At 48.7% G+C, this 26019-nt stretch overlaps 17 protein-coding genes across 17 annotated transcripts, besides 4 other annotated features; all 17 read right to left on the reverse strand.

Moving 5' to 3' along the window:
* Positions 1 to 108: 108 nt before the first annotated feature.
* Tb09.211.0710 (hypothetical protein, conserved) lies at positions 109 to 1866 on the reverse strand (the record flags this gene model as incomplete). The annotated part of the gene is made up of 1 exon (XM_822121.1): positions 109 to 1866. The coding sequence occupies one exon, from the start codon at positions 1864 to 1866 to the stop codon at positions 109 to 111; it is 1758 nt and encodes a 585-aa protein (XP_827214.1).
* A 264-nt stretch (positions 1867 to 2130) lies between these two features.
* On the reverse strand, positions 2131 to 3255 carry Tb09.211.0720 (developmentally regulated GTP-binding protein, putative; the record flags this gene model as incomplete). The annotated part of the gene is made up of 1 exon (XM_822122.1): positions 2131 to 3255. The coding sequence occupies one exon, from the start codon at positions 3253 to 3255 to the stop codon at positions 2131 to 2133; it is 1125 nt and encodes a 374-aa protein (XP_827215.1).
* Positions 3256 to 3467: 212 nt separating this feature from the next.
* Positions 3468 to 3498: a microsatellite.
* A 449-nt stretch (positions 3499 to 3947) lies between these two features.
* Positions 3948 to 5165, reverse strand: Tb09.211.0730 (hypothetical protein, conserved; the record flags this gene model as incomplete). Its single annotated transcript, XM_822123.1, has 1 exon — positions 3948 to 5165. The coding sequence occupies one exon, from the start codon at positions 5163 to 5165 to the stop codon at positions 3948 to 3950; it is 1218 nt and encodes a 405-aa protein (XP_827216.1).
* Positions 5166 to 5499: 334 nt separating this feature from the next.
* Positions 5500 to 6072, reverse strand: Tb09.211.0740 (p21 antigen protein, putative; the record flags this gene model as incomplete). Its single annotated transcript, XM_822124.1, has 1 exon — positions 5500 to 6072. The coding sequence occupies one exon, from the start codon at positions 6070 to 6072 to the stop codon at positions 5500 to 5502; it is 573 nt and encodes a 190-aa protein (XP_827217.1).
* Positions 6073 to 6125: 53 nt separating this feature from the next.
* On the reverse strand, positions 6126 to 6461 carry Tb09.211.0750 (hypothetical protein, unlikely; the record flags this gene model as incomplete). Its single annotated transcript, XM_822125.1, has 1 exon — positions 6126 to 6461. The coding sequence occupies one exon, from the start codon at positions 6459 to 6461 to the stop codon at positions 6126 to 6128; it is 336 nt and encodes a 111-aa protein (XP_827218.1).
* Positions 6462 to 6627: 166 nt separating this feature from the next.
* Positions 6628 to 7389, reverse strand: Tb09.211.0760 (hypothetical protein, conserved; the record flags this gene model as incomplete). Its single annotated transcript, XM_822126.1, has 1 exon — positions 6628 to 7389. The coding sequence occupies one exon, from the start codon at positions 7387 to 7389 to the stop codon at positions 6628 to 6630; it is 762 nt and encodes a 253-aa protein (XP_827219.1).
* A 371-nt stretch (positions 7390 to 7760) lies between these two features.
* Positions 7761 to 8849, reverse strand: Tb09.211.0770 (hypothetical protein, conserved; the record flags this gene model as incomplete). Its single annotated transcript, XM_822127.1, has 1 exon — positions 7761 to 8849. The coding sequence occupies one exon, from the start codon at positions 8847 to 8849 to the stop codon at positions 7761 to 7763; it is 1089 nt and encodes a 362-aa protein (XP_827220.1).
* A 62-nt stretch (positions 8850 to 8911) lies between these two features.
* Positions 8912 to 8933: a sequence feature (AT_rich).
* A 563-nt stretch (positions 8934 to 9496) lies between these two features.
* Positions 9497 to 9751, reverse strand: Tb09.211.0775 (hypothetical protein, conserved; the record flags this gene model as incomplete). The annotated part of the gene is made up of 1 exon (XM_822128.1): positions 9497 to 9751. The coding sequence occupies one exon, from the start codon at positions 9749 to 9751 to the stop codon at positions 9497 to 9499; it is 255 nt and encodes an 84-aa protein (XP_827221.1).
* Positions 9752 to 9824: 73 nt separating this feature from the next.
* Positions 9825 to 9875: a microsatellite.
* A 212-nt stretch (positions 9876 to 10087) lies between these two features.
* Positions 10088 to 10426, reverse strand: Tb09.211.0780 (hypothetical protein, unlikely; the record flags this gene model as incomplete). Its single annotated transcript, XM_822129.1, has 1 exon — positions 10088 to 10426. The coding sequence occupies one exon, from the start codon at positions 10424 to 10426 to the stop codon at positions 10088 to 10090; it is 339 nt and encodes a 112-aa protein (XP_827222.1).
* Positions 10427 to 10909: 483 nt separating this feature from the next.
* Tb09.211.0790 (tRNA (guanine-N(7)-)-methyltransferase, putative) lies at positions 10910 to 11644 on the reverse strand (the record flags this gene model as incomplete). The annotated part of the gene is made up of 1 exon (XM_822130.1): positions 10910 to 11644. One exon carries the CDS (start codon positions 11642 to 11644, stop codon positions 10910 to 10912), a length of 735 nt encoding a protein of 244 aa, XP_827223.1.
* Positions 11645 to 12205: 561 nt separating this feature from the next.
* Positions 12206 to 13486, reverse strand: Tb09.211.0800 (hypothetical protein, conserved; the record flags this gene model as incomplete). The annotated part of the gene is made up of 1 exon (XM_822131.1): positions 12206 to 13486. One exon carries the CDS (start codon positions 13484 to 13486, stop codon positions 12206 to 12208), a length of 1281 nt encoding a protein of 426 aa, XP_827224.1.
* A 159-nt stretch (positions 13487 to 13645) lies between these two features.
* Positions 13646 to 15001, reverse strand: Tb09.211.0810 (GTP-binding protein, putative; the record flags this gene model as incomplete). The annotated part of the gene is made up of 1 exon (XM_822132.1): positions 13646 to 15001. One exon carries the CDS (start codon positions 14999 to 15001, stop codon positions 13646 to 13648), a length of 1356 nt encoding a protein of 451 aa, XP_827225.1.
* A 988-nt stretch (positions 15002 to 15989) lies between these two features.
* Tb09.211.0820 (hypothetical protein, conserved) lies at positions 15990 to 17849 on the reverse strand (the record flags this gene model as incomplete). The annotated part of the gene is made up of 1 exon (XM_822133.1): positions 15990 to 17849. The coding sequence occupies one exon, from the start codon at positions 17847 to 17849 to the stop codon at positions 15990 to 15992; it is 1860 nt and encodes a 619-aa protein (XP_827226.1).
* Positions 17850 to 18215: 366 nt separating this feature from the next.
* Positions 18216 to 19355, reverse strand: Tb09.211.0830 (hypothetical protein, conserved; the record flags this gene model as incomplete). Its single annotated transcript, XM_822134.1, has 1 exon — positions 18216 to 19355. One exon carries the CDS (start codon positions 19353 to 19355, stop codon positions 18216 to 18218), a length of 1140 nt encoding a protein of 379 aa, XP_827227.1.
* A 689-nt stretch (positions 19356 to 20044) lies between these two features.
* Positions 20045 to 20089: a microsatellite.
* A 292-nt stretch (positions 20090 to 20381) lies between these two features.
* Tb09.211.0840 (hypothetical protein, conserved) lies at positions 20382 to 21413 on the reverse strand (the record flags this gene model as incomplete). Its single annotated transcript, XM_822135.1, has 1 exon — positions 20382 to 21413. One exon carries the CDS (start codon positions 21411 to 21413, stop codon positions 20382 to 20384), a length of 1032 nt encoding a protein of 343 aa, XP_827228.1.
* Positions 21414 to 21728: 315 nt separating this feature from the next.
* On the reverse strand, positions 21729 to 23849 carry Tb09.211.0850 (hypothetical protein, conserved; the record flags this gene model as incomplete). The annotated part of the gene is made up of 1 exon (XM_822136.1): positions 21729 to 23849. One exon carries the CDS (start codon positions 23847 to 23849, stop codon positions 21729 to 21731), a length of 2121 nt encoding a protein of 706 aa, XP_827229.1.
* A 417-nt stretch (positions 23850 to 24266) lies between these two features.
* Tb09.211.0860 (glycosyl transferase, putative) lies at positions 24267 to 25679 on the reverse strand (the record flags this gene model as incomplete). Its single annotated transcript, XM_822137.1, has 1 exon — positions 24267 to 25679. One exon carries the CDS (start codon positions 25677 to 25679, stop codon positions 24267 to 24269), a length of 1413 nt encoding a protein of 470 aa, XP_827230.1.
* Positions 25680 to 26019: the final 340 nt, after the last annotated feature.

Here is a 26019-nt window from a genome sequence, read left to right on the forward strand (position 1 = left end):
GCCCGTGGGTTATAATCGAAAAGTCATAGTGATACTCCTCTCTGTTTGATGATCCCACTGTTTTCTTGTCTTCCCCATCCCCACTAGCTTAAATTTTGGAGCACCAAACTAGGCGTCGCGGCGCGTTCCAAGGTATTTTATGTATTCATTAACGCATTCACACAAGGTCTCCGCAACGACGATCTCAGTTAGCCCATCGTCCTGCTGCTGGCTGTGATCATCAGACTTTTTTACACGCTTCGTTTCTTTGTCAAACGACCAGTTCGCCGGCACTGGGTACTTTATCATTTCAAAGAAGCGCTTGAACTCCCCCTTCGCCTTTTCGCCAGTGCCGTCTAGCCAAAATTCACAATCACCCGTCGGCGTCTTCACATTTACCGGGGGGAAACCGAGGCATGAAGCAATAAAGCGCAGTGACACATTCCCCCGAATACCGCTAAGCAGCTCTCTCAGCCACCGGAGACGGCATTTTGGAAGAAAAATCTTTACCAACGAATGCATTCCGTGTGGAAAATGGGGAAGAGTGCGCGCTATCGTGAAACAGTCTCCTTCTTCGCATGCCCCACAGAGCTTCAGAGTGTTGCGAACATCCTTCTTCCTAACCCGCGGCCCCGAGCTCTTTTGCGCCTGCTCACGCCTCGATAAGGTTGTGGTGGTGTAGTGGATTAACTCCGTGGCTAGAGCATCAAACTGACCACCGAGTGCGAGGTAAGCAAGTCGATAGCAAAAGAACTCGGATACAGAGTCACCCACACAATCTGGGGCGTCTTCGTACATCTTTTTTAACGAAGCTTGACACTGGTTAAACTCCCCAATGTCACCCAGCTCCAATGAAATGAGGGCATGCTTTTCGTACACCTCGATGGCGAACTCGTCCACAATGTTTTGCACGCAAAGATCTTGCCGCATTCCCTTTAGTTGGTCACTCAGATAACGGTAAGCCTTGAGGGGATCCGGGTACTTTTCCTTGTCGTTTGCTTTCGCTTTTATGAACCTAAATGCATCCACGAGCACTTCCCGTGGGCGGATATCATCAGCCGCGGGTTCGTACCTCGAGTAAAGTCTTTCAAGTTCCTGTGACTTCCCAACAAACTGCCGCTTCGGCTGTGTTACTTCATCAAGTACAATCATTTCTTGTAAGAATCGGTTAGTGCTCGCCCTCGCTTCCGCCGTTGGCCCCTCGTCAGACTCCGCTTTGTGTGCGCCGTTTTCTGAACGACGCACCTTCGCATTTGGGGGACAGTCTAAGTGATCTCTTGTGGTTTTTCCACCCAAGACACTGTCCCTGGCCGTTTCCATCGGTTTAGAGACGGGACCCCCGTAGGATGCTAAGGATGATTGAGTGTGTGGTTGCTGAAGCTGCTTGCGGCATAGAGCCTGAAGTTCCTGAATAATTTTAATTACCTCCAGAGGGGTCACCGCCTCGTAGGTGCGCGTACCGGCCATGACATCCATATCAAGTCTTTCAAACGCTTGATTAAGTAAAGGATGGAGTGGCTGAGGGATCCGTCGCATACACTCTCCGTACAACTCGGTGCGATGATGAGAAGTCACTGCTCTCACTGACAGTCTTGGTGGTTCATTACCGCCACCACGAAGCATCGTCGGCCTCCTGTCTTCAGCGTCAGGCGGCATGACTAGCGATACAGTGGCCCAGTCGACTGCAGAGACACCGCCGTGAATGCGCATCACGTCTTCAACAAGGGCAATCACCCAACGCTCGTAACGCTGCCGCTGTGCTTCGTCACCCTTCGTTTTGGCAACGTGCGCGGCATTTCGAACCCATTCGTTGAACGAATCTGTCACTGAGACACCGCGTGATGTAAAAAAAAAAGTAGAGAGGCAACTACCGTCCTTCGTCTTCATTTTCCATATGCTGACTACCTGCTTCTTCCTTCTCCCCAACCTTTCCTTTGTATCTTATGCAATAAAATACTTATCATAACAAGGAAGGAAGGAAAAGGGCAAAAACAGAACAACACTTGTTAGAAATTGCGTGTTGCAGCAACAGCACAGCACATTACAGCAACAGGCCGCAAAAGAACAATGGACAAGTTTTGCGCTTGACAATTGTAGCACCGCCTCCTGCGGGATGCAAGTTAAATCGTGACCTGGCAAATGAGCTCGAGTTTATTCGTTAGACGTTTTAACCACTATTTGAAGAACGTCCTCGTCTGCCAGTTGATGTTGTATTCCCACACGCTGCGGTTGGTGCTTTGAGCTAGTACCCCAGACAAGGGCGTACTTAAACCGTGAGACAATGTCCTTATGAATTCGCCTGCATATATGACCTACGGTTGCGTCCCTTTTGACCACGAACGGTTTTGTAAAGTCGGGGTGGCTACCGTGCTTCTTCGTGTAAATACGGATGATGTTAAGATGCTCCCAAATTTCGTCAATGACCTCGTCTACATTTAAGTCCCAGTGAAGTGAAAGTACCACTGAGTGGGGCAGTCGACTAAGCCGGTCCATCTCCTCCATTGTAATGGTATCTATTTTATTGTATATGTAGAGACAGGGCATGTACTTTCTGTTTCCCTCAATAACATCAATGAACTGGTCAATTGTTATATCTTCCCGTATAATGACGTCCGCGTTGTGAATACCATAATCCTTCAGAATGTCCTTCGCTAATCCTTCAGACATACCTTTCGTTAGTTTTACGGTTGATGTAAAGCCAATTGCATTCATGCTGCATGAGGGTTTCTTCTTGAACGTCACGTCCGGGAAACTTTGATTAAGACGGATACCAACCGTCTCCAACTCCGCTTCAATTTTTCCCCGCTGTGCCTCCGCCCTAGCGGCATCTAACATTAAGATGATCATATCGGCAGTTCGAGCCGTTGCAATGACTTGTCTCCCACGACCCTTACCCTCCGCAGCCCCCTCAATGATACCGGGTAAGTCCAAAATCTGTATTTCGGTTCCCCTGTGCATTAGTTTCCCTGGAATACATGTGAGTGTCGTAAATTCATAACCCGCCGCCGTACTTTCTGTTGTTGTAACGCGTGAGAGAAAAGACGACTTGCCAACGGATGGAAAACCCACGAGAGCACACCGAACGTCGCCGCTCCGCCGAACTTCAAAACCATCACCACCACGTGCCCCTGCGGCCCTTGTGGCGTTTTCCATCATTTCCGTTTTTATCCTCGCCAGTTGGCCCTTCAAACGACCAATGTGGTATTCTGTCTTCTTGTTCTTTTGTGTGCGGGCAATCTCCTCTTCGATCGCCTTCCGGCGTTCAAGTAAGCCCATCGCTGCTGTTGCGCCCACTTTTCGAGTCTGTTACCAAAACCGTAAAGGTATATGTAAAAATGCGAAAGGGTAAAACATAAATTGGTGTATGGCAGTAGATGGGGAAAGTAGAGCAAGAGACATGTCGAACGAGTAGTAAGTCATTTGGTCGTTCCAAAAAAAAAAAAAAACAAAACAAACGAGCCTCACATGCATGCGAGCAGTAAATGCACATATATATATATATATGCATGTATATATATAGCGGTTTTACGCCGCGCTCCTAAAACCCTGAATTATGGATTTACGGCGGGGGAACACGGTAAAAAATGGGTCAAGTACATCCTTCAGGATTAAGGGCACGCAACTCATGCACAACACGCTCTAAAAAGATGCAAGGAATACGCACAAGTATAGATGGAGAGACGGGTTTATCGACGAATACGGGCCGAAGGGCACAGTCAGACAGTCACGCAAATGACCTCGTAACGCAGCGTGTCGCCCCGCGCATCTTTCGGATTTTTCCAGTTTGGAGATGGGTGTTGCTCCAGAGGCCACGTTCCACTGCCGGCTCCTTCTCCTCTCCTTCTTGCACCACTGCACGAATTTAAATTTTTTATTTACCACATATAAAACTGCTGAACCCATTTTTCTTCTCGCCCTTTCCGACTACCCATGGAGCCCTAACGCCATTCCCTGCAACTGCAGTTATGTCAAGCCTTCACTCCGTCTTTTCCGGCCCCTGCCAACCCAATGGAGGCCGCTTCCACCCTCGACGAAGTAAACCCCATGAAGCAGGGCCTTGGGGTAAACTTATGCTTGGTGGCTGCTCTAGCTATTACCTCATTCTCTAGGACTGCGGGCAGCCACTTATTGTCGATGATTCCTCGCAGTTCCTCCGCGGACGTGGCGGTCATCCGTTCCCGCCTCACTGGTGACCACGTCATGTACGGCGTATGCCTCACATTAGCGCCCATGGCACGATGGTCTTCTAAAAGCGCAAACAATATCAAAGCAAAGTGAGCCAACCCCTCTTCCTTTGGTAAGATGCCACGTGTCGCCGTAGCGCAGGGTCTTTTCACGCCGAGGGCAAGACTCGTAATGGAAGCCTTGTTGCCGGCCCACGGTTGCGTGCCATGGGAATCACAGAGGCAAAGTGTCCACGCCTCAACATAGGGACTGTCGTCCCTGTTGCGTGTATCGTGCGGAAGCGAGAAAATGGACACCGTATAATCGCCTGATGCGATAACATAACCACAAACAGGGTTAGATTCGTTCGTCCTACGGCTTCGTTTCAGGTACGGTCGGCACAACTGATCTACCAGACTTTTCGCCCTCTCGTACTGATTGTAGAAGAGGACTTCAAACTCATCACTATTAACGCGGCTCGGGAAGAATTCGTGAAGCCGTAGACAGGCGTTCAAGTCACTAATAGTTGGTCGGGCTTTTTGCTGCGGCCATGCGGGGGCGGAGAGTTGGTGTAACCATGCAGATATGTATAACAGATAGTTAACTGTTGAGACATCCGAGCAGTCTTGCATCATAACAGCAAACCCTAGGGAGGAAAGCGTAACTGCTGCCACAGTTGAGAAGGTTTGACAACAGTCACCTGTTAGCGGTGGTAGGAGATGTCTCGCTTTCCCCTCGAGGGCATCAAACTGTGAATAAGTGCCCCTAACGCAGAAAATAACGCCTGGAACGTAGAAGTCATACACGTTTCCTCTACGAACAGAAATCTCGTCAAGACTAATATCGGTTAGATGTCCCTCCTTGCGCTTGCGGCGCTCCTCTTCGCGAAGTGCTCTGCGGCTCTTGCCATTTTTCTGCTCCCCGTTAACTTGGCAGTCGGCCGGAACGTTACTCGTCACCGGTTTTTTCCTATCCCCCACTCTAAAAGATTGGACGGACACGTCGGAGCCGTCTTCACTCATGTCATCCCTTTTTTATCGTGTGTGTTTTGGGTGTTGGTAGAGGCATTTTATAGTAAACCGGAAGTGAAAACATATGGAGAAGCAAAGGAGGCGAAAACAAAACAAAAACAAGGTGAAGGTGGCAATTCCTCTCTCCTTTTTACCAACTGTGCACAATGGACGTGTGCAGGAACAAACCGGGAAATGACACCAGCAACAGATATGAGAAAGAACTCAGTCAAGCTCACACGTTGCGGTCCATGAGCGAGGCAATCGTGATAATGATAATGTGGGAGGGGGACATTCATAGTCTATTCTTCCTTGCTCATTTCCTTTTCTTGGTATTCTTTCAGTATCACTTCTTGGAAAGAGTCTTTTGAACTCGCTCCATCAAACTCCTGCTGATATCCCCAGCACCTTCGGCAATTACAACAGCCGGGCTCGTCCAGTCCGGCTTCCCCTTCACAACCACGTCCTGGTTGAAACGAATTACACCAGCATCTTTGTCCCAGTGAATGTCTGGGTAAATACGTTCCAACTTGATTAAAGTGTCCAGTGCAGCGATCGGTGTTTTTTGGTCATCGGTCTGTAGAAGTTGATTACGTTTGTCTTTGGCGTTCCGCAGCTGTGAGCTCGCGTGTTTGAAGAGGGATCGATCACGTGCTGCCTGCATGGATGGCAGTCGCGCTTTCGCCTCCAACTGTGGTGGAAGCTTTTCCTCGTTGTCGCGAAGGGCAGTCACTTCCTTAATAAAGGGAGTTCGGATGATCTTAACATTTGGATTGCTGCCGGAGAATCCTTGAAAAAGAACAAGAAGCCCCTCGGATGAATTATACGTGTAGACCGTACCATTCACGGTGGTATCATCAGCCAACGTCACGGAAACGCCCAAACCAATCAGCTGGGAGTCGTTGTTGCAGACAGGCATGAAACCGTCGGAAACACTACGGATTAATTTACGGGAGGGTTTCTCTTCTCTTGTTAACTTGGTTGTTTATTACAAGCTTGAACTACTTCAGCTACCAAAAGTAACGGGAATACGCCAAGTACCAGTAGTAAAAAAGTTACAGACAACACCAACAAAAAAAATAATTGCGAAAGGATTTTAATGCGAACTTCAACATTCAATCCCTTGGAAGAGAAGTGAGCGGCATACAATACTGTCGAACAAGGGATCCCGAAAAGAAGTCTGTTAAAAGGAGGAGAAAAAATCGTGGATGGAACCAACAACAAAAAAGCTTGCATTGTCGCACACGTGCCACACCAACTGTACGAGCCGCACATCCATGCCGCAAAAACGGAACAGCCCAACCACATTGATTTGGTTGCTGTTTCATTTTTCGCCTTTCCTTTATTTCTTCTTTCATCTTCCTTCAAATATTGTTAACGTGCTTCGACCCTTAACTTGTGTGTAAAATGTAAAGATACTCCCAGTTCCTTTCTTCATTGGGGTTCCCCTCCTTTTCATCCAACCCCATTAGTATTAAGCATGAAAAATGTAGTGCATACCTCTCTTAGCATACACAAACACGCTTTTTGTTTTAGCATAGTTGAGGATTTCTCTGCTTGGGACTGCTGTAGTGCCAATGAAGAGGTGGGAACGCTTCGATAAGAGCTGTGCGTACAGTTGCTTCAGCTGACGGTGCCGGTCCCCTTCTGGTGGTTCTTTCGACCACTCCTTGAGGAACTGGCATGCCCCCGCGAGGTTATTTATTTGCGCTGGTGAGAGCGTGTTGTGACAACTTACCAGGCCGGAGTCGTTGGGTGCGCTTAAGATTCCATCAAACCATATCGTTGTCGGAATTTTGTCAGGGCTCTTCGCGTTGAATTGATTACGCACCTCTAGATCCGCGGCCCGGAAGACAAATTTATAGTCTATGGGATCCACTCGGTGATCCATTGTGAAGGGGGAGCCTGCGCTGCAGCAAATAGCCCTCATTGTGTTATAGCTGGCGTTACTTTTCGCACGCCGTGGCAAAAGCTGATACAGGTTATCATCCTTGTGAATGCTTACCAGTTCAGCCCAATCGTCAATGAGCAGCGGCTGACCTACGGGGTGTTGAGGAGGGATGGCCCCGTATTGCCGCATTACGGTCTGCTGCTCAGGTGTTATGGCTTCAAAGACAAGAGATTTCGCCTCGTAAGCATCAAACACGCGGTTGTGGAGCTTCTGTTGCGTCACATTCCCCGACATGTCCCTCAGCCGAACCACTAAAGTTTGAAGAGTAGTGTTGAGTAGCGACATTTGATGTATTGTTAACGCATGCAGGTGCACTCAACTTACGAACTAAAACTACTGTGATGGTGGCACACAATGTCGGGATAAAAAAGAGTGTTTGGTCATAATGATAATAGCACTCACGCGCAGTTATACGGCAAACCGTTATTCCTCCTTCACTGTTATTACTTAATTATTTTTCACTTTTGCAAGATGGTCGGGAAGGGCAAGATGAAAAGTGGGAGGAATAGGTTGTGGAACGGCACCTCAATGCCGTCCTCCTTTCGAGCTACGGAGGTAAAGCAACAACAACAACAACGAAAACCACCTCCCCTCTCATTTTTATTTGTGGTTCAAGTTCACAACTGAAGATACCACCACCCCAATGATTTCGCAATTTACACGTGTAGTAGCTGCGCCTCATTCCCAGTTGTGATTGCTATCCACTGCTCGTGTTGGGAGGACCACGAGATGTTGTTGATTGGATTCTCCACTTTACAGCTCATGATGCATTTCGCCTCCACGTTTGGTAGCTCGTTAAGGTCCCAAATGTTCGCTGTGCCATCCTCCCCTGCGCTGCAGAGATTTATCATGGAGTTTGGCGCCCAACAAACGCTGTTAATGGGTTGTGGGTTTGCACTCTTTAACGATGCTACCGCTACCGCTGGGAAGCGTATATCTATAACGATCACCTCCGTTCCTTCAACCCCAAATGTTGAAATGTATGTCCGATCAGAATTGTCCCAAGCCACTCGCAGAAGCGGGAAGAGGGAACTTGACTCATAAAGAATGGTACAATGCTCAATTTCACGCAGGTCAAAAACTCGGACAGATCCGTCTGCGCCGCAGCTAGCAAATGTATGGGTTCCCTTTGCGAAGGCAATGTCATACACATCTTTATCGTGTGCAATGAGCCGCGTGTTTTTTCCAGTTTCCAGGTCCCATATGGTCACTGTTGTGTCTACGCTGCAACACCCTACGACATTCGGGTCATCGGTATTCCAGTCACATGAAGTAACAGGAAAGCAGAGATCATTCGGTTGTTTACCATATTCGAACGCCATCTTGAACGAAACGTGTGAGTCGATATGATCCATTTTTGATGGAACGCGGCGCGGATCATCGACCTCTCGGTGTCGCTCATCGCTGCGTTCATTGCTTTCTGGAGGCCCCTCCTTCACTTCCCAGAGTCGCATATAATCTGCCGTCGTGATGATCAGATCTGATCCTGCCTTGGGAGGGGCAAACATAACCTTCGTTGGTGGGTAGCTGTGACTCCACGTTGCTCTGCAAACTAACTCCCCCTCATCATTCTTTTGCACAATATCCACATAGTTCTTAAATTCCTGTATGTACGATGAAACAGCAAAGCGGAATGGTGCATTTTCTCTCGTGCTCCATGACACGCCGTTTGCCAACCATCCCGTATTGTACGAAAGGATGCTTGGTCGCTGTTGTTGTTGTTGTTGCGGAATCTGGCTTCCCATCCTCAAATTGATGGATCCCTACCCCACAACAACCGAATAAATACACAAAAACCTAAACCCAGAAAAAAAAATTAATTAAAAAAAGGAAATGACGCCAAACCTTGTGCTTACATGTGTTTACAGGTGATTTGGAGATAAGGAAACAAGGGAGGCAGAAGAAAACGTTTATCGTGCAGGAAATATTAGATGGGTGAATTGTCAATCAGAAGCTTCGGGTGGTGATGAAAAATACCAAAAACTTACAGAGGGCGCAATCTAAAGAAGTGCTAAACATCAGGACTGAATGCTGTTTTGCAGCACTGCAGTAACAATAATGGTAGAAAGGCCAATTGATGTGGTCGAAAACAGGAAAGGAAAGAAAATAAACAAAAAGGGTTCCCCGACTGTCACTTCACAAAAAAAAAAAGTACCCTCTTTTTCTCTATTCCCTTACTGCAACACGCACCTACATGATTTTTTTTTCTTGCAACAAAAAAAAGCAGAAAGAAAGAGGGTACATTTTCCTCACTTACCCACAGAATAGAGTTCCCGTTCCTTTCTTATGGATACGGCGTGCAGACCCGGCTCCCCGTCTCACTCCCTAATCCCACCATATCCCTTTTTTTTTCATCTTCATTTCCGCTTTTCTTTTCTTTTTTTCCCCCTCTTTAGTGCTCTTCATTCAGCCGTTTCTTGAGGGCTGCCACTTCCGCCTTGAGGCACGCGTTCTCCTGCTGGAGCGCTTCGTAATCCGCAGTGGAGGCGCCACCGAGCACTTTCTTAATGAAATCAACCGGATCATCAGGCTTTTCGGGTTCCTCATAGAGGTTAACGAGCACACGCGTGAGAGTGTCAATCACCTGCTTTCCCTCAAGGTACTTGCGGAACTCTTCCTTTTTCGCTTCGCTGGATTGGTATGACATCCTTGTTTTGCTGGCCTGGCTGCACAAAGTAACGTAGCTTCACTTTATTCTATTTTCAATATCGCAAGAAGCCGTGTATGTATGTATGTATGTATGTGTGTGTGTGTGTGTGTGTGTGTGTGTGGAAATAACGGGAAATTAAAAAAACAAGAAAAAGGAGTTGCAGAGGATAATAGAAATTCGATAACAGTAACAAGCACAAACAGATGTATAGGGAACCACTTCATATAGTAGGAAAGATAGAGTTAAGGGAATGGGGAGGAAGGGAGAAGTAGGAGTGGGAACAGAATAATAAGGGGACACTCCCAACGACAGAGCCTTCGCATTACCCAACATTCACAACATCGTCGCCCTCCTTCCTCCAAGCAGAGACGGTGCTGCAGCACATACAGAAGGAAACGGTAGTCCGCATTCCCTCCACCTCAGCATCACTGCATCGTTGCAGCTACAAATGCGTGCATTTCCATACCATAACATATATGTCAACAGAACAAGGCGCTGTCGTCGCGAGAGATATATTCGCCCCTTTCGGCTCCACAGCAGCCTTTTGGGGACAGTCACAGAGTAAACGCAACACGTGAAGGGAAAGTACTGAATTACCTTTCTACTCCCCTCCTCAAAACTCGCGATCCTCTCATCCTCTCCCGGATAAAATGAATGCGCACTCCCAGTCATGCAAGGGATAATGTGCCCCCTCTCTCTCCCTTTTCCCTTCTCCCTAGATTATTTGTCCCCACATACTGCACCCACTTGATCACCAACAATGCTAGTCTTCCTTTCGGCCAATTGCCTTCACGGCTGCTAGCATTTGCTTGTTTCCTCCCGCGTGCCTCTTCGGCTGCGCTTTGCACATGCACATAAAAACGATGACCACAGCGATAATGTGCGCTAAAGCGACAAGAGCAACGAAGTACCACGTCGCGTCCCACTCCGCGTGCATTGATTAACGGTACTCCTTAACAAAAGAGGAATTGGGCAGTTAGATGCATAAGGTCACGAAAAGTGTCACAGGGGGGTGGCAAAACAGTGAGAATGCGCATGCACGCACAAAGCAAACTTAACCAAGTTAGCGTGAGGAAACGACGCTCGCATCATCCAACGCTCCACAACATCAACGGACGCATCGGTAACCCAACATTACAAAATCGACGCGAACAGTTATGGCACCCGCACGTGCACCGCATAATGTTTCTGGAGACCCTTCCTTGTTGTTCTTTGGGCGTCTTCACTGCTGTTCGCAGCGTAGTCCAACATCTTTCGGACCATTTCATTTCCCGCCAGCTCTTCTTGGCTCAGCTGCCGAAACAGTGGGCAGCCGTCAAGGCATGTGACCATCCATCGCTCCAACTCCTCAACATCTGACACTGTAAAGAGAAAACCGCCAACTTTCAGCCAATAGGCATATTCTTGCACAAGCCCAGGGGAAATAATGCGCCGGCGGACGTTCTTCCGTTTCCAGTGTGGGTCCGGGTAGCAGAAGAAAAGGGCCTGAAGTTGCCCCTTGTTGAAGCAGTTCGATCCAAACTTCATAACATTGAGTTGTTCAAACCACACATTACGGTAGTGGTGCGAAGTGCCATCGGTTGCCGCCCCCTCGCGCAGTTTCATTACTTTATTCTGCGCAAACTCCACAACCTTTGGACGTATCTCAAGCCCCAACATACACATGTCAGGGAAATCCGGTGCGAGTGAAAAGAGCATTCCACCAAAGGCACAACCGACATCAACGAGAGTAATCACCGGGTTGTCCATTCCCGGGAAAAGCGTGGTGCATTGTTCCTGAAGTTCTGCTGGGCAATCCGGATGGTTATCACTATTTTCTGCGAGTGGGTTACGATGAGGTCGCGTGCGTATCGGTAGTCGCGTCCACTTCGGTTGTGTTGTGGAAGTCATTACAACCCTCAAGTCAGGAAGGGGGAGGGTTAACAACTACACCTCGGATGGGTGGGTGAACTGTATGGAGGTAAAATATAATGCAAAGAAGGGGAATGAAGCATTTTTTTTTAAGTGGTATGAACAGACGGGAGAGGCTCTTTCTGATGCAGTTTCACAATGGAACAGGGTCGGCAGAAGCAGCAAACATTCGTGCGTACACGCACGCACACCCACAGAATGCTCTATATATGGTGTTGGTGAGACAAATCAGGTGAGCAACAGGTTGAAAAAGGAACAATAAGGTGGTAGAAGCAAAACAAGCCACCTCCACACAACACAGCAAGAGGGCTGACACAAAATATGAGGGGTTGACACAGCAATGAAAACACTATACGCAGTCTTGAACGTATCAGCATATAGATAAACAAACATGTTCCAAAAGTCTCCGAGTGCCCGGCACATTAGGAATCTGTGGGTTGGTCCCGCAATGTGAACAGGTGCCCGTGGGGATGGTACCTCTACAACTCGGAGGCCAAGCACGCGACAAAAAGAAAACAACAAAAAAACTGATGCCTTTAATTACTCGATTTTATCTCGGGAGTGTTTCCTACCTTTAATCCGCTTCCGCATCACTGCATTTTCTGCAACTAGTATTTCCAATTCAACCGTTAAGCGCTCAATGAGTGTATTGTACTCTTCCTTCTCCTCTCTAGATGAGTTCCTCAAATACGCCAGCTCCGCGTGCAGCTCCTCCCGTTCCCTTCTACTTTGCTTCTCTACTGCCATGCATTTTTCCTCAGCGGCCGCTAGCTTCTTGACAAGTGATTCTGTTGTTATATCACCACACTCACCTTCTCCCTTTTGTGTGGTGATGCTAACTGCGGGGAGGGAGCTACGGCTTATGTCTAAAATATGAGGACCTAAAGATGCCAACCCCGCCGGTGGTTGTGTTTGACTGGGCGACTGCGGCCTGCTGGTGTTGTCCTCTTTCTCCGCTATGAGTCCCTGCGGTTGTCTCGGTTCCTCCGTCTCCGCCGTATGTTGTGATGGCACCTGTTTCAGGTTTTTCTCTTCGTCCCCCTCGTTTCCGCATGCACTTAACTGTTTTGTTAAGTTGAGTATACTTTGGTGCAGGTCGTCCACATTCTCCGAGGATGCATCTGGGAGTGCTGGCGACGTTCGCTCCCCTCTCGCAATCGCGTTGTTAACGTGAAACGCGACTTCGCCGATTTTAGCGGCAAGGTTAACTTTCTCCCTCAGAAGTCCATTAACTAAAGCACAAGCTTCGTCTACGGAAAGCAGAAAGGCATTTTTCTCTTCGGCCATTTTGGCTTCACTGTAAAGTGCACCGTTACGAGTTTTCCTTTTGGCAGAGCTGCGAGAACCTGATGACTCTCCCCGCTCCCTAACAGCCGAAGCAACTTCTCTGAGGGATATGTTACGGCACATGTCGATCGCTGGTGCCCGCTTCATGGCTGAGCCCAAAGTCGTGAACGCGGATGCAATGACTTGCCTTTCCAGAAGTGAAGTATATTTCACCATTTCCATCAGTGCAGAAGATATGTCGGCTATGCGCTTGTCGCGGTCCAAAAGTTCTGATTTTAGTCGTTTCTCTGTCATTTCACATTGGTTCTCTAGGAAAATGCATTCATCTATAACTTCCGAAAGGTTCTCTTTGACCTTTCGCAGCTCTTCTAAAAGTTTGGTAGTGTCAACCTCACACATGCCGCAGGAAACCACTCTCTTTTTCTCTATAATTGGATTTACTGTATTCTGGGGCGCGCTTAATAATTTGTTTTCCCTAAAGCCTGAACCGAAGAACAAACAGAAGGATGTAAAAGAAGCTACGGAAATACACATTTCCCCCCTTAGTTATGTTGGTGCGCAGAAAGGTGTAGGAGAAAGTATATTTTAGCGGTGAGGATCACCACGTCTGTGCGCTAGTTTGGTTGGCGCTGCGTAGGGGGCGATAATTTAGTCAGAGCCATTGGAGGGACCACAGTAAGGGGAAAGTTGGCTTCACCGCCCTGGAATAATGCGTATGCTTCGCCTGAAGCTTTCGTCGTGCGCACTCACACGGCTAATCGGCCCTTTCTTACGGCTGATGACCGTGCTGTCCCCACACGGTTTCCTGTTTGAAGGCGTGTTCTCCACAGGTTCACCCTGCAACTCCTCCATAACTTCCCGCATTTCCTCCGAGTAGCGAGCCACTACGTCAGAGCTCTTTACGTCATGGGTCCACACGACTTCGTTTTCCTCATTGCTAGCTTCTGTCCCACTTCCTGCACCTCCGCCAATCCTTTGATACTCCTTCCCACTTACCGCCTGCCGCACTTTGTTGGGTAGCTTATCCAACGTGATGCGACCCAAGTTTCCTAACTGGAAATCGTGTATGAGGAACTTTTGCGCGCGCGAAGGGTCTAAGTTCCCCAAATCAGTTTGACCGCTCGTTCCACTTCTTTCACAGATCATGGAAATGCAGTCGTCAAAGCTAATGGGAGCTCGCGGCAGGTGCAGACATTCTGCCATATGCTCCCCCACCCCAGCCGCACTAAGGACATCGTAGATGTATCGAGCTACAAGGGAGCGTGGTAGCGTGATATCGTTGGTGGGGATAATTCCGCATGCGGCCAGTTTCAAACCTGCCTCTTTCGCAAAGCATCCAGGGAGTGTGAGACCTGGAGAGTCATAGAGAACAATGTTTGGATCTTTACAAACAGGGACGAGTTTCACGCCACGAGTTGTCCCTGGGGCAATACTCACAGCCTCCGGCGTACGTGGCCGCCTGAAATCCTCACGGTGAAACTGATACTCGTGTGCCAACCTAAGGGAATTAATTAGTGTGGATTTCCCAACATTGGGCATTCCAACTACGAGGCCCACGTTAGCCGTTGTTTTGAATCGCTGCGCTGGGAGAATATGTGTCACGAAGCGTTGCACGGCCTCAACGGTGTCTCGCCAGCTTCGCTTTGCGCTAGTGAAGAGGGCGAAATTCCCTGTTCGCTCGTAGTACTGCTGAATGACCCGGTTACAGTCTTCGTTGGACATTTCAGCCTTGTTAAAAACAATCAGCCGCGGGCGATCAATGATAATCTTTTGAAGATTCGGGTTTCCCGTCGTAAATGGAAGCCTCGCGTCTCGTATCTCCAACACAAAGTCGGCGTCCTTCACCTTCTCTGCGAGGGTCCGCGAGGCCAGCTGCATATGCCCAAGGTACCACGCAGCTCCCTTTTCGTTAATGTCCACAAACGCTTCGCGGGACATGCCCTTCCTACTGGAATGGTCCATAGATTCCTTATAAGATGCCAGCACCCGCTTCACATTTCGCATAAACACCGGGTCATGAACATTTCGGCAAGTGAGTCCACGGCGCATTCCTTTCCACTGCACTTCAAACCATTGTGAGTTCCGCACAAACAAAGTGTGCAAACGGATATTTATGCGCGCAGTAAAATAGTAACAAGCCGCGATGAAAGGGAATGTAATGTGAAGTATCAAGGCCTCAACCACAAAGCAGAAATCAAAAAATGACAACCTGAGAGATAGCGAGTTAATGCAGGTCTCTAGGGTCACAGAGGCTGAGCCCAACAGCTGCCTTCGGCAGAAAATCAACACGATAATTAGAAGATTAATACCAACAAAAAAGAGACCACCTCTCCAGCTCGCCTCAGGGTATCAAAAGCGACAACCGCTGCACACACACACACACGGCACAGGTGTGTGAATGACCAGCTTCGCTTATACTAGTCATAAATGACTAGAAGCCAGTGGTTTCCGTTTCCATAAACCCCGGGTCTTCCCTCTTCCCCTGCTCAATGTATATCTATATTTCATTCTTCGGTACACCATAATCAAAAACATGTAATTTCACCCTTCCCCTCCCTGTCATCAGTATCGTTAGAGCTGCCGCACCCCTCCGCAAAAGAGTTTATGCAAATTACATGTACACCTTTCCCCCCTTAAGTACCGATTTTTCACAAGGGACGTTACTCTTTGAGAATTTCACCTGCGATACACCTGTATAGACGCGCCCACATCATACTTCTCGCGCACGCACTTAACTTTGTTTGGTTATGCTCAACAGGCTAGGGGGGAACTACAAACAGGTACACGTCAAAACAACCTTCCTTGCAGTCTGAGTTTTGATAGAGAAATGCCACAGAGGAAAAGGGAAGGGGGGGGGGAGGGCACTGAAGTTGTTATCATCAATTAGAGCAAAAATCTGTGAACGTAACACAGAGTCGCGGTCAAACAAACAAAAATGATGGTTCGTTCCCCCCTCATTAATGAGAGAAAACGGGAAAAGTCGCTTTTGTATTCCCCTGTGAAGTTGTCGTATCTTAGAGTGCATTCCTACGCCGTTTCACAACACACCCAAGAAAGACAAGGATAAGGATGTGGTTAACATGGTTATTGTGTTTCCCAGAAAGCGATAGCCGTAGCCGGCACAACGCCGCCTCCCGCAGCTGGGTGTGGCAGCAGGCCTGTAGAGTTGCACGAGGAAGGACCTCCAGCACCTTCTCTGGAAAATGTAAGCGATAAAATCGAGAGCCGTAGTAGCGGCGAAGGCACCTGTCAGCGCCTCAAACCTGAAGTGCCGCCACTCGTCCGTGTCGAGCAGATCAGCTCGGCGGCGGAGCACAGATGAGGAGGTAGGAATAATGGCAGCACCCATCGTTTCGTACCACGTTATCCACGCCGCCTGAAAGGGCAATAAAGCCCCCAGCGGTAGCAGGGCAAAACTGCCCCTCATCAACTTACGAAGGGACAACGGCCCCGGAAGTACAGGACCAAAGTGGTGAGCAACTACGGAGTTCAGTAAGGGGGTTGTGGTGATGTGGGCCACAGCATTTGCTAACAGCCACACAATACAGACATAATAGTAGGGATGCCGAGTGTCGAACAAGTGGGTGTGAACAAGTGGTGGCCCAAGTGGCCCCGTATCCGACTGTCGATACAGTAGGCTCTTCAGTGCAATAGAAGTTGTTATTACCTGTGTCAAGACGCAAAGCATGTCCCGTGCAAAGAAACCCGCTGATAAAGACCATACCGACCCGCGACGCAGAACCACACCTAGCTGGTACTCTATCCACCTCAATCGCAGTGGTGCAATCACGAGTCCGCATAAGGCAAACAGAGCCCCTACGGATGCGATGTTAAGCCCGAGGTCACTGTTGACCACTTTGTTCGTATTGGATTGAATTAGCCACATGTACATGGAATCCACATCAGGGTTATGGGGGTCACCATTGGCGCTCGTGCTGCGGTACACATCAAAACACCCTTCCACTGTTGGTGTTTTTTTTCGGGTTGCCCTCTTAATTGGAGTCTCGGGTGCATCATTGCCTTTTAAGGTGAAAACATCACCGAACGCTGTACGAGCGTCTTTGAAGTTAAACCGAGTGTTGTCCAGGAAGTCGAAGGAGCGAAATGATGACGCGGGAGGGAACAGGTCCACTACCCCACATCTTTGCCACAATTGGATGATCAGCTCCGTGCAAACCACCTCCTCCTCGGCGTTGACACCATCCACGGTAAAGTGACTGCCACCATAATCCACTGAGGGAAAACTCTCACCATCGACTCGGTCCAGGTGAGCGAAGTACGTTTCTATCAAGAACTGTGCAGCATCGTGGTAGACCACTTTTATTCTTAATAGTGCCTCTTTATCGCTCTCGGAAAGCTTACCGGCTAACAGTTTATCAATGTCGCTTGTCTCCCCTTTGAGAAGGTTCAACTTATGAGCTGCTTTGATGCGGTCCATTTTGTCCGGTGGACTTAACACCATGGGAGGAAACATCAGAAGGTCCCTTTTGTAGGGTCGACTGTGAAAATCCCGCAGATGGCTCTGCACGTACTCTTCAAATTTATGCATGTCACTCCCCATGCTTAGTGGGCGCACGGCTATATGCTTGGACGACGACCTTGCGACACGGTTCTCCAGGGGACGGAGGGAAAAACCACTGAGATTTGCCTCAGCGACATACGTCCCAGAAGGCGAAGAGGGGTCCTTTGGGTTGATAATACCCCTCTCCCTCCCTCGTTCCACTTCCCCGTCATTCAACTTTACAACCATTGCGACGTGGTCATATCTGCTCTCGGTTTTCGAAAGAAGGCAAATCGCAATGCCTAGAGGATGCCGCATCTCCCAGCAGTTGCGGTCCATCAGTAACACATCCCCAGTATGGAGGCTCATAGGGCTCTTCTCCGAGTCCTTTGCCATGGTGAAGCTTACGAGACCTTGCCGTCGATGTTCGCTCCCTCCTGGAGAACAGAGAGAACTTTAGGGCACGAAAGAGCAAAACGGAGAGGTTGGTGCGTTAGTCAGAAAAGAAAAAACAAAGAGGTTTCCTACACTTTCCATTTGCATCGACGTGTTTGCAGGGGGTGGCAGGGTGTTGACTAACATCAGGACGGTAATGAACAGGAATAGGAGCAAGAGAGGGCTCACGCTGTCTGTAAACAAACACTCTTCCCACTTCGTGAGGAAATTGGTAATATATACAGACGGTAACGTACCCGTGCACATATGTGCACGGGTAAATGAGCTTATAAGGCATTTGTGAGTGGAAGAATGCCTTACCTCAACTCAAGTTGGGCTCAGCGGCTCGCGTTGTTGCTGCATCGTCATCTTCCAATGATACGACAGGGACAGATCTTCATGAAGTCTGAGCAAACTTAGCCGCGTCGATTGGTCAACCTGTGGAAATCCCCTTCTTTCATATGAAGATTCGTCGCCTGGGCACGCACAGAAGTATAATCTGTTCACTGGAACACAACGTGACAGACAAGTAGAGATTATACGCCGAGAAACGGGGTTGTCTGCGCCGCCTACAAGATCCATTTTTGTGACGGCGACAAACAATGACGCATCATCTTGGAGGGCACGAATAGAGCCGATCATGTCCCTCAGGGACTCAACAACACCCCCCGCGGCCGGTGCTGCAAAGTAGCGTGACTTCAACTGGAAAACACTTCCCCACCCACCGTCCTCCACCAAGTCGGTTGCGGGTACCACCAGAACAGAATGATGTGGTTTGTTCTCAGGAACTGGGGAAAGTTTTTCGAGTTCCTCTGCAGTCAGTGCGCCGTCACCTTCAATCCTCGTCTTCCATGGGATGCCAGCGAATAGCTTGCTGAGAAGCAACTGATTTTCATTCCCATAAAATTTACCCGGAGTGTCAATGCATAAGAACGTCGGTGCCCTTGGGTGATTGGGCAGCGGGTCAACAATGGCAGTACCACAGTATCCACATATCCCCACAGGTGCCGCGGGCCACATTGTATTTCCTGTTACCGCTGCCCGGTAACAGTTGATAAGGGACGACTTCCCCACCTGTGGGCAACCAATGAATAATACACGCATCGTGTCGCTTACCACCTCTGTTACGGGCAATTGTCTATATGAGCCTCCGCACTGCGAGCCACCTCTACCGCACATGGAGCCATTGCGCATTGGGGAAGTAATCAAGCGACTAGATGGCCTCCGCATAATAGTTCCACTTGCCGCGGCATAACTACCGTTATTGCAAAAGGATGCAAGGTTTGCGGGCTGTGGTGGTAGTCCATACCCGTAAGTTCCTGTCGTCTCCGTCGAAGCAGTCGGGGTTCCCAAACCCGACTCCGATGACCGGGGGGGCGTTGCAACTAACGATTGAGACTCCGAGTCACTATCCGACGCAATAGAAACGGACGGTTTCTGAGCACTCGCCTTTGACCAAAACGCCATCAGAACAACCTCAACAACAAATTTCTTTCCCTTTTACCTCCTTATGTCTATATTCTCGCACCGTGGCGAATGGAGTTGAATGTATAGGGCTCCACTGTTGTACTAAGGGGGGCGAGGCAAGTAAATGTGTTTAAGAGAAGACAGACGCTGATATTTCTTAACCCCTGACAAGCGGTTGCCGTTGAGAGTAGCTCCCTAAGCTGCCCAAATCAAAACGAAACAACCCATCTACGTAGACAAATGCGAGTCAGGCTATCCTCATACGATGCCACTTGGAAGCTAATGGAATTAGTTGCATCGGCCAAATAACTTGCCCTCACAACATTCACTTTTGCGCAATAAACGAAGGCAAAAAAAAAAAACAACGCCTTTCCAACCCCGTGGAGGGACCCCGAGGTAAAACCACTCATCGCCGGTTCATGATGCTGAAAAAAAGAGACCGGTCCCAGAAACCCGGCGCTGGAAAGAGTGTTTTTTTTTTGTAGTGGGAGTTGTCCTTTGCTTTTCCAATTAATCTGATGAAATAGAGCAGGGACCAATGCACTTGAGTAACAAACCCGCGCAACGCAAGAAGTCTAAGGTGACGTAACACAACAAACGAAAAGCGCTGTTGTGATTGGGCTAAGAAATGATCTATGTGTGACGTTACCGTAATCTTTACATAATGCTACCGAGAAAAAAATAAACAAATATATATATATATATATATATATATATATATGTACGTATATATACAAGGAGAGGTTCGTAAGCCATGCAAAACATCATAAAGGAGAAACAATACGTTACAAAACTGAAGGACGGGCGAAAGCTGAGGTAAATGTTTCAAACACGTGCAGAGACGACTTCAACGCTTCTATTCCTTTACGCTCATCCTACTTCTTTTGTCCTTGTCCTTACATAGTTGTCGTGTAAGCGATCATGCGCGATTTACTTTACTGCTTCCAAATCGTTCAAATGGGTTGGGTTTACATGGGCACAGAGTTTTATATTCCTCCAACCGACAGGCACATCAAAGCAGTAACTTCAAGCCGTTGGAGGTTGATCTTCCTCCTTCCCGGCCTCGGCTTTGGACTTGTCACACGCACTGGATGATGAGAAAAAGGAACTTTTATCTGCATCGTCACTCTCAAGCACAAACGAGCCATACCCGCTAAGAGAGTCTAGCAAAAGGGCGTCCGGTGGAATACGACTCTCTGGTCGTCCACCTGGAACAACATACACGTCACAGTCGTAATAATCGAAGTATAACTGCTTGAGACGGTTGATTTCCCCCTCGTCGAGGAGGTCCTGGTGAGAGGCTGTGGTTTTCGAGAGGGAGTGCTCTAAATCACTTTCACCACCTTTCGCCTGCCACGACTGCGTGGATGGACTGGTGCACTGAAATCTCTCCAGCGTGTTCTGCCGGCGACAGAAACGGGAAACAACATGCATTCGCGACTCCAAGGCCCGAACGTAACTTTGGATCGTTACAACAAGAGTTTGAGCAACCACTGCACACTGAGCCAATGCTAACTCTGACGTCATTTTGCGACGCCCCGGCATCGGTTTATTCGCTTGAGTAACTGAGGCCAAGTAAGTACTTATTACAGTACGAAATGCTTGCGTCTTGGCGACATTAGTGCGCGCGAGTTCTTCCTTCAATTGTCGCTCATGGGCTACACAGTCCTTCAGTACAGAGAGAGCACAAACAGCGTTAAAGCTCCCGTTTTCCACTAACACAGCGTTTCCAGATATTTCAATAGGGGTCGATTGGGTATCTGGTTGCACATTCAACTTTGACAATGCCTTTGCCTTGTTTAACTTTACTACCTTCGCTTCATGCAGAGCCCTTACTCGACTACGCCTCCGCTCCTCATCTTGATCACTCTCACCTTCCAAGCCATCAGCATGCGACACTTTGGCTGGTTTTGCGGCGTGCGTGGTGAACTTCTGCGGTGCTGGGCGAAACCAGCGACGTTCCCCCTTGATAGGCGTCGCACTCCCATGCTTACCACCTGATGGTACAAGATCGCTAAACTTCACTTCACGCGGCTGTAGCGCCGGCCTATTGTCCATACTAGTGAATACTGTCAGTGGGTAGTAGATTGAGAGCGAAGGAGGGGGTCGTTTGAGAGAACAACACCTGCATGTGTATGCATACGTATAGGCACCTGGTTACGCATAAACTTGTGTCGAAAGGCGTCCCCCTTTCTCACCAAGAAAAAAAGAGAACTAAACGCAACAAAGGGGTATATATAAATGTGCGCAAACAATGCACAGGCTCACGCACGAATAAGCGAAAGTCAGGTGGAATATGCGGAGCAAGATATGTATGCGTGCTGTGCACGTACGGGAAGAAGGGAAGCGGACCGAACGCCATGTGTCCCCTGTCTAAAACAGTTTCGATAGCAACTCAGACCACTGTTCAGGTGTTCGCACCATCCATTTCATCGGTCGGTCTGACCATGCTCGTCCCTTTAGCCCTTGCTCAAACGTCCTGAAGCCATTTTTTACAGCCGTCATGGAAATTTCAATGAGATTCTTTCGCTGTGAGGCACCGAGAACTGTGAAACAGCGGCAGGCGGCAACTCTGCCCATCAGGTTGTTTGCCACAGTCCTGTACCAGTGTTTCACCGCAGCTCGTTGAGGTTTACTGAGTTCATCATCTGTTGAAGCGATGTTCGCTAGTTTATTGCTTGAGGATACGGATGGGAAGCACTCAGACCACCAGGTGGAGAAATCTTTTAAATATCGATCTTTGGCGCTTTCAAGCCTGTTAATAATACCAATTACAATAGGTGGTGGAGCCGGTATACTGTTCCTCCCTTTGTCTCCATCAAGCGGGGGGTTACTACTGTAATACCTTCGCTGCTGGAAGCACAACTCCTTGCGGTACCCCTCTGAAAGTAGCAATATATTGTTCAACATGAATATGGGTGGAGACATGCACTGCTTTTGATTCAGTGAAGCATTTGGTTGGTCCGAAAATGAGGAGCTATCGCCCCGCCGTACTCCGCCAGATTTTTCCTCTAGCAAATCCATTGCGGCTTCAGCAATGACCTCCAGATCACGTATGGTGCCGAGCACACCATCGACCATATAAGAACCCAAAGTCTCTAACGCCTCTGCCTCGGAGAAACTACTCAACCTCGGATCGTGTAACACCACTTTTATGGCACCGTAGTAATTAGTAAGCAGCATCTTATGCATGTATATCTGATTTGTGGCCGATACGTGAGCCGAACAATCTGGTGAGGGAATCCATTCCATGCGATGCAGTCGGTGAGTATAGTTCTTTAGTGAAGCAGCGCTCAAACTGCCTTTACTTTTGTTATATTTTTCCACCAAATTCCTTAATCTCGCAATAAAAACACTCACCCCCTCGTCCACTCTGTCAACACACTTGTACCTGCTACCTGGCAGTTTTTCAGCAAAGCCTTTCCACTTCCACAACCCTTCCAACAGGTCCAGTCCAATGAGAATCATATTGGTGACGCTCTGCTCCTCCCCCCAGAACCCGACGCCTTCACCGCGCGACAAAACAAATGCAGAATTTAGATCTGAAAGGGCCTCGTGATCAGCCTTCACAACATCTAAGCAGCTTTCTATCACCCGATTGAACACCCGTATGGTTAGGTCCGCGGGCAGCTCCACGACATCAAAGGAGTTGTCCAAAGGCTCCAATACGCATGTTTTCAGACACTCGACGGCTTCGGTAAGCACTGAGAGAGCCTTCGCAGACGCCGAAAGCAAGTAATGTTTTCCCTTCTTATAGCGTTTGTGTACTGGCGCGAATCCACATGTCGTGGCAATGGCCCGGTAATGTTGCAGTTCTTCCTTTTCTTTGGAGTTGTCAAGCTGAGCTTCCACCAGTCGGCTTATGTTTTCTTCTAAAATACGCCTAACGTCCTGGGTGATAACCTTAGTCCTGTTGAAGTTTTCTCCTAGCTTGTGTATGACGCGGTCTACGCCATGTAGTGCCTCAGGGTGATGAAAGAGCACGGAAAATGCCGATAATGAAGACACTGTCAACCTTGTCCTAAACTCTAAGCTTTCATCCCGCTCACCTGCCGGCTTTTTTTGCATAGACGTCACGAAAGCGTCGATCACCGCCTCTTCTGACAGCTTTATCACACTATTCAAACTTCCCTTAATGCTTGACTCAATATTGCTACCGAACCCACTAGACGGCTGAGACTCGATGTAGTCGTTAGTGAACACGAGATAATCGATACACTTGCACAGCATCTCAGGGCTCTTCTCCTTGCCGGCTAACACCAGTCGTAGGACAGGTGGTGGGTGGTAGCACCGCGCAGCCCTTGAGGTTTCCTCTATCATGAAGGCAATGTTTTCCTGCGCGACTTCCCATGGTTGGACATCCGCTACGATACGGTGGGCGCGTTGAGCAACCGCACGGGAGGTATTTGCGAAATCATCAAGTATTTTGGCACTTGACTCCTGCAGGGAAGACAAGACGTCAACTTGTTTTTCTAAAGCGGATATAGTCGTCATACATCAGAGATGTGACGAGACAGAAAGCCACGACTAGCCCCTTTTTATATAAGCGGCTTCCAAAACATGAGAAAAGAATGGGTATTAACCAGAACAGTGGCAACAATGGGGATAGGAAGGTTATGCGGAACTGGGAGTATAATATGATGCACAAGCTGCGCGATACAGACAAGCGTGTACGCACACACGCACCAAAGTATAATGTAGGGGGGAGGGTTAAACAAGAGACCAGACCTCTTTATTTCAGTGTAGGTGCCGCTCCCCAGCAACACGATGCCATTGGTGACGCCCCTGGTGAATGCTACGCCCTTCCTTCTTTGGTAGGAATCGTACAACCCAAAGAACACACGTACACACATTCCCCTTCAACTTAACGACGGTGAACTGAGCGGTCATAACGGTATACGTCGGGTTGTTCTATGACGGAAGATGCCGGCGAAGAGAAGCTGTGAGTTTTTCTCCAAACGATTCGTCGCTGAAGCGCGCAATCGTGGCCATTCCACACTCCTGAAATTTTCGGTACGTTTCAGGCTCATCGTTCTTGATGCGAAATATCTCTGCCATACAGTCTGCGTACTCCTCTGCGGTTGCGGCAAGAAACCCAACATTCGGTGAGGTGATAATGTCAAGGCACACGCCACCGCTCCTGTGGCCTAGCGGAATGCAGCCACATGCAATGTATTCCACAAGCACAATTCCAAAGTGCTCGTCTTCCATTGTGTGCAGCCCAATGCAACACTGAGCGAGACTCTCACTGACCTCACTAAAGGGAGCGCCCACCCGCACATCAACACGATCCGCAATGCCAAGCCTTTGGGCTTCAACCTTCACCGCCTCTGCCCGCTGTTTGTCTTCTTCATTCCGCGCCCCACCAATCATGATAAGCTTGGCGTCCGTTGGTAACCGAGGAAGCGCCAGTGCAAATGACTGAAGCTGAAGCATGTGGTTTTTCTCCGGCCTGAACTGTCCAACACTCACAACTGTATTGATTCGCTGATGGGGAAGCTTCCGTAGCGGCATAAAATGACTGACGGCACAAGGAGGGTATACAAGCACTGGCACGTCATGGCCCCAAAGCTGCTGTATATGCCCCTTAGTCCATGTAGAGTTTGTCATTACTAGATCAGGGAATTTCCCCATCCACCTGTAAATGTGCGCAAAAAGCTTGTAGTACAAAACCTTAGCCTTACGGAGCACACCGTGTCGCGCCACCGCACCCTTGTTGTTGTAGCGCATTTCACCGTTTTCCACCCGCTGCGTCATAACAGGCGTTATAATGGGGTAATGTGTGTACGCTACGATGCGGGACCCTGCGAATATGGAGAGGAGTGGATACACGCCGGGGATCCCGACGCTCTCAATCACAGTGGGAGTCATCGTATTGACAACACACGATTCATAAAAGAGTAAAATACTTCCACATACCACCTGCAGAAGCAACGTCAAGAACGGGTACCTTCCACCATCGAGCCACTTCGTCATGCTGGAGCGCAGGTGCACCACTTTTATGGGTCGCGGTAAGGTGATGTGAAACTGTTTCTGAACCACTCGAGCAAGATACTCCTGCGGCGGTTCGCACCTACCATCGTCGCTCTTCCCGCTGGTCTGAGTGCAGTAAAGCACGTAGAGTCTATCAATACCATTCTTTATATCGTCTTTCTGAATAGAATCGATTGCAACCCATAAAACACGCTCACCTCCTCCACCTGCAGCGGCAGACGGGTGTAAGAAGCCAACAGCGTTCCGTGGGTAGAGCGAAAGTCCACGTCGTGCAAATATTGCCAGTGCCGCCAGGAGGCATAGAACTAATAACGGTGCGGTGAGTAACATCGCAGTCCTGCGTCAGCGGCTATTAGTGAAAGGTTGTACTAGCTTGGTAGTATGCGCAGATTGCACGTAGTGATGAGGAAGGAGAGCAGGCGCACACGGCATTTGATAATAATATAATAACAGAAAGGGAAGAAACATGACGACCCCAGAACTTGGAATGCCCATGGCAGGAGCAGCTAACGTGGTTGCACACTGCCGACAGAAGAACGAAAGAGGCAGCACCTCAGGGAAACAAAGAGAAAAAGTGAAACAACAAACAGATAAATAAACGTCGCATCAGAAAGCCATAATGCTGATTTACCATTGACCAGCTATCACATAGAAAAGCGAACCACCAGGA

This window comes from Trypanosoma brucei, chromosome 9 (assembly GCF_000002445.2).
Source record: "Trypanosoma brucei brucei TREU927 chromosome 9, whole genome shotgun sequence".
In the NCBI taxonomy this organism is placed as follows: Eukaryota; Euglenozoa; class Kinetoplastea; order Trypanosomatida; family Trypanosomatidae; genus Trypanosoma; species Trypanosoma brucei.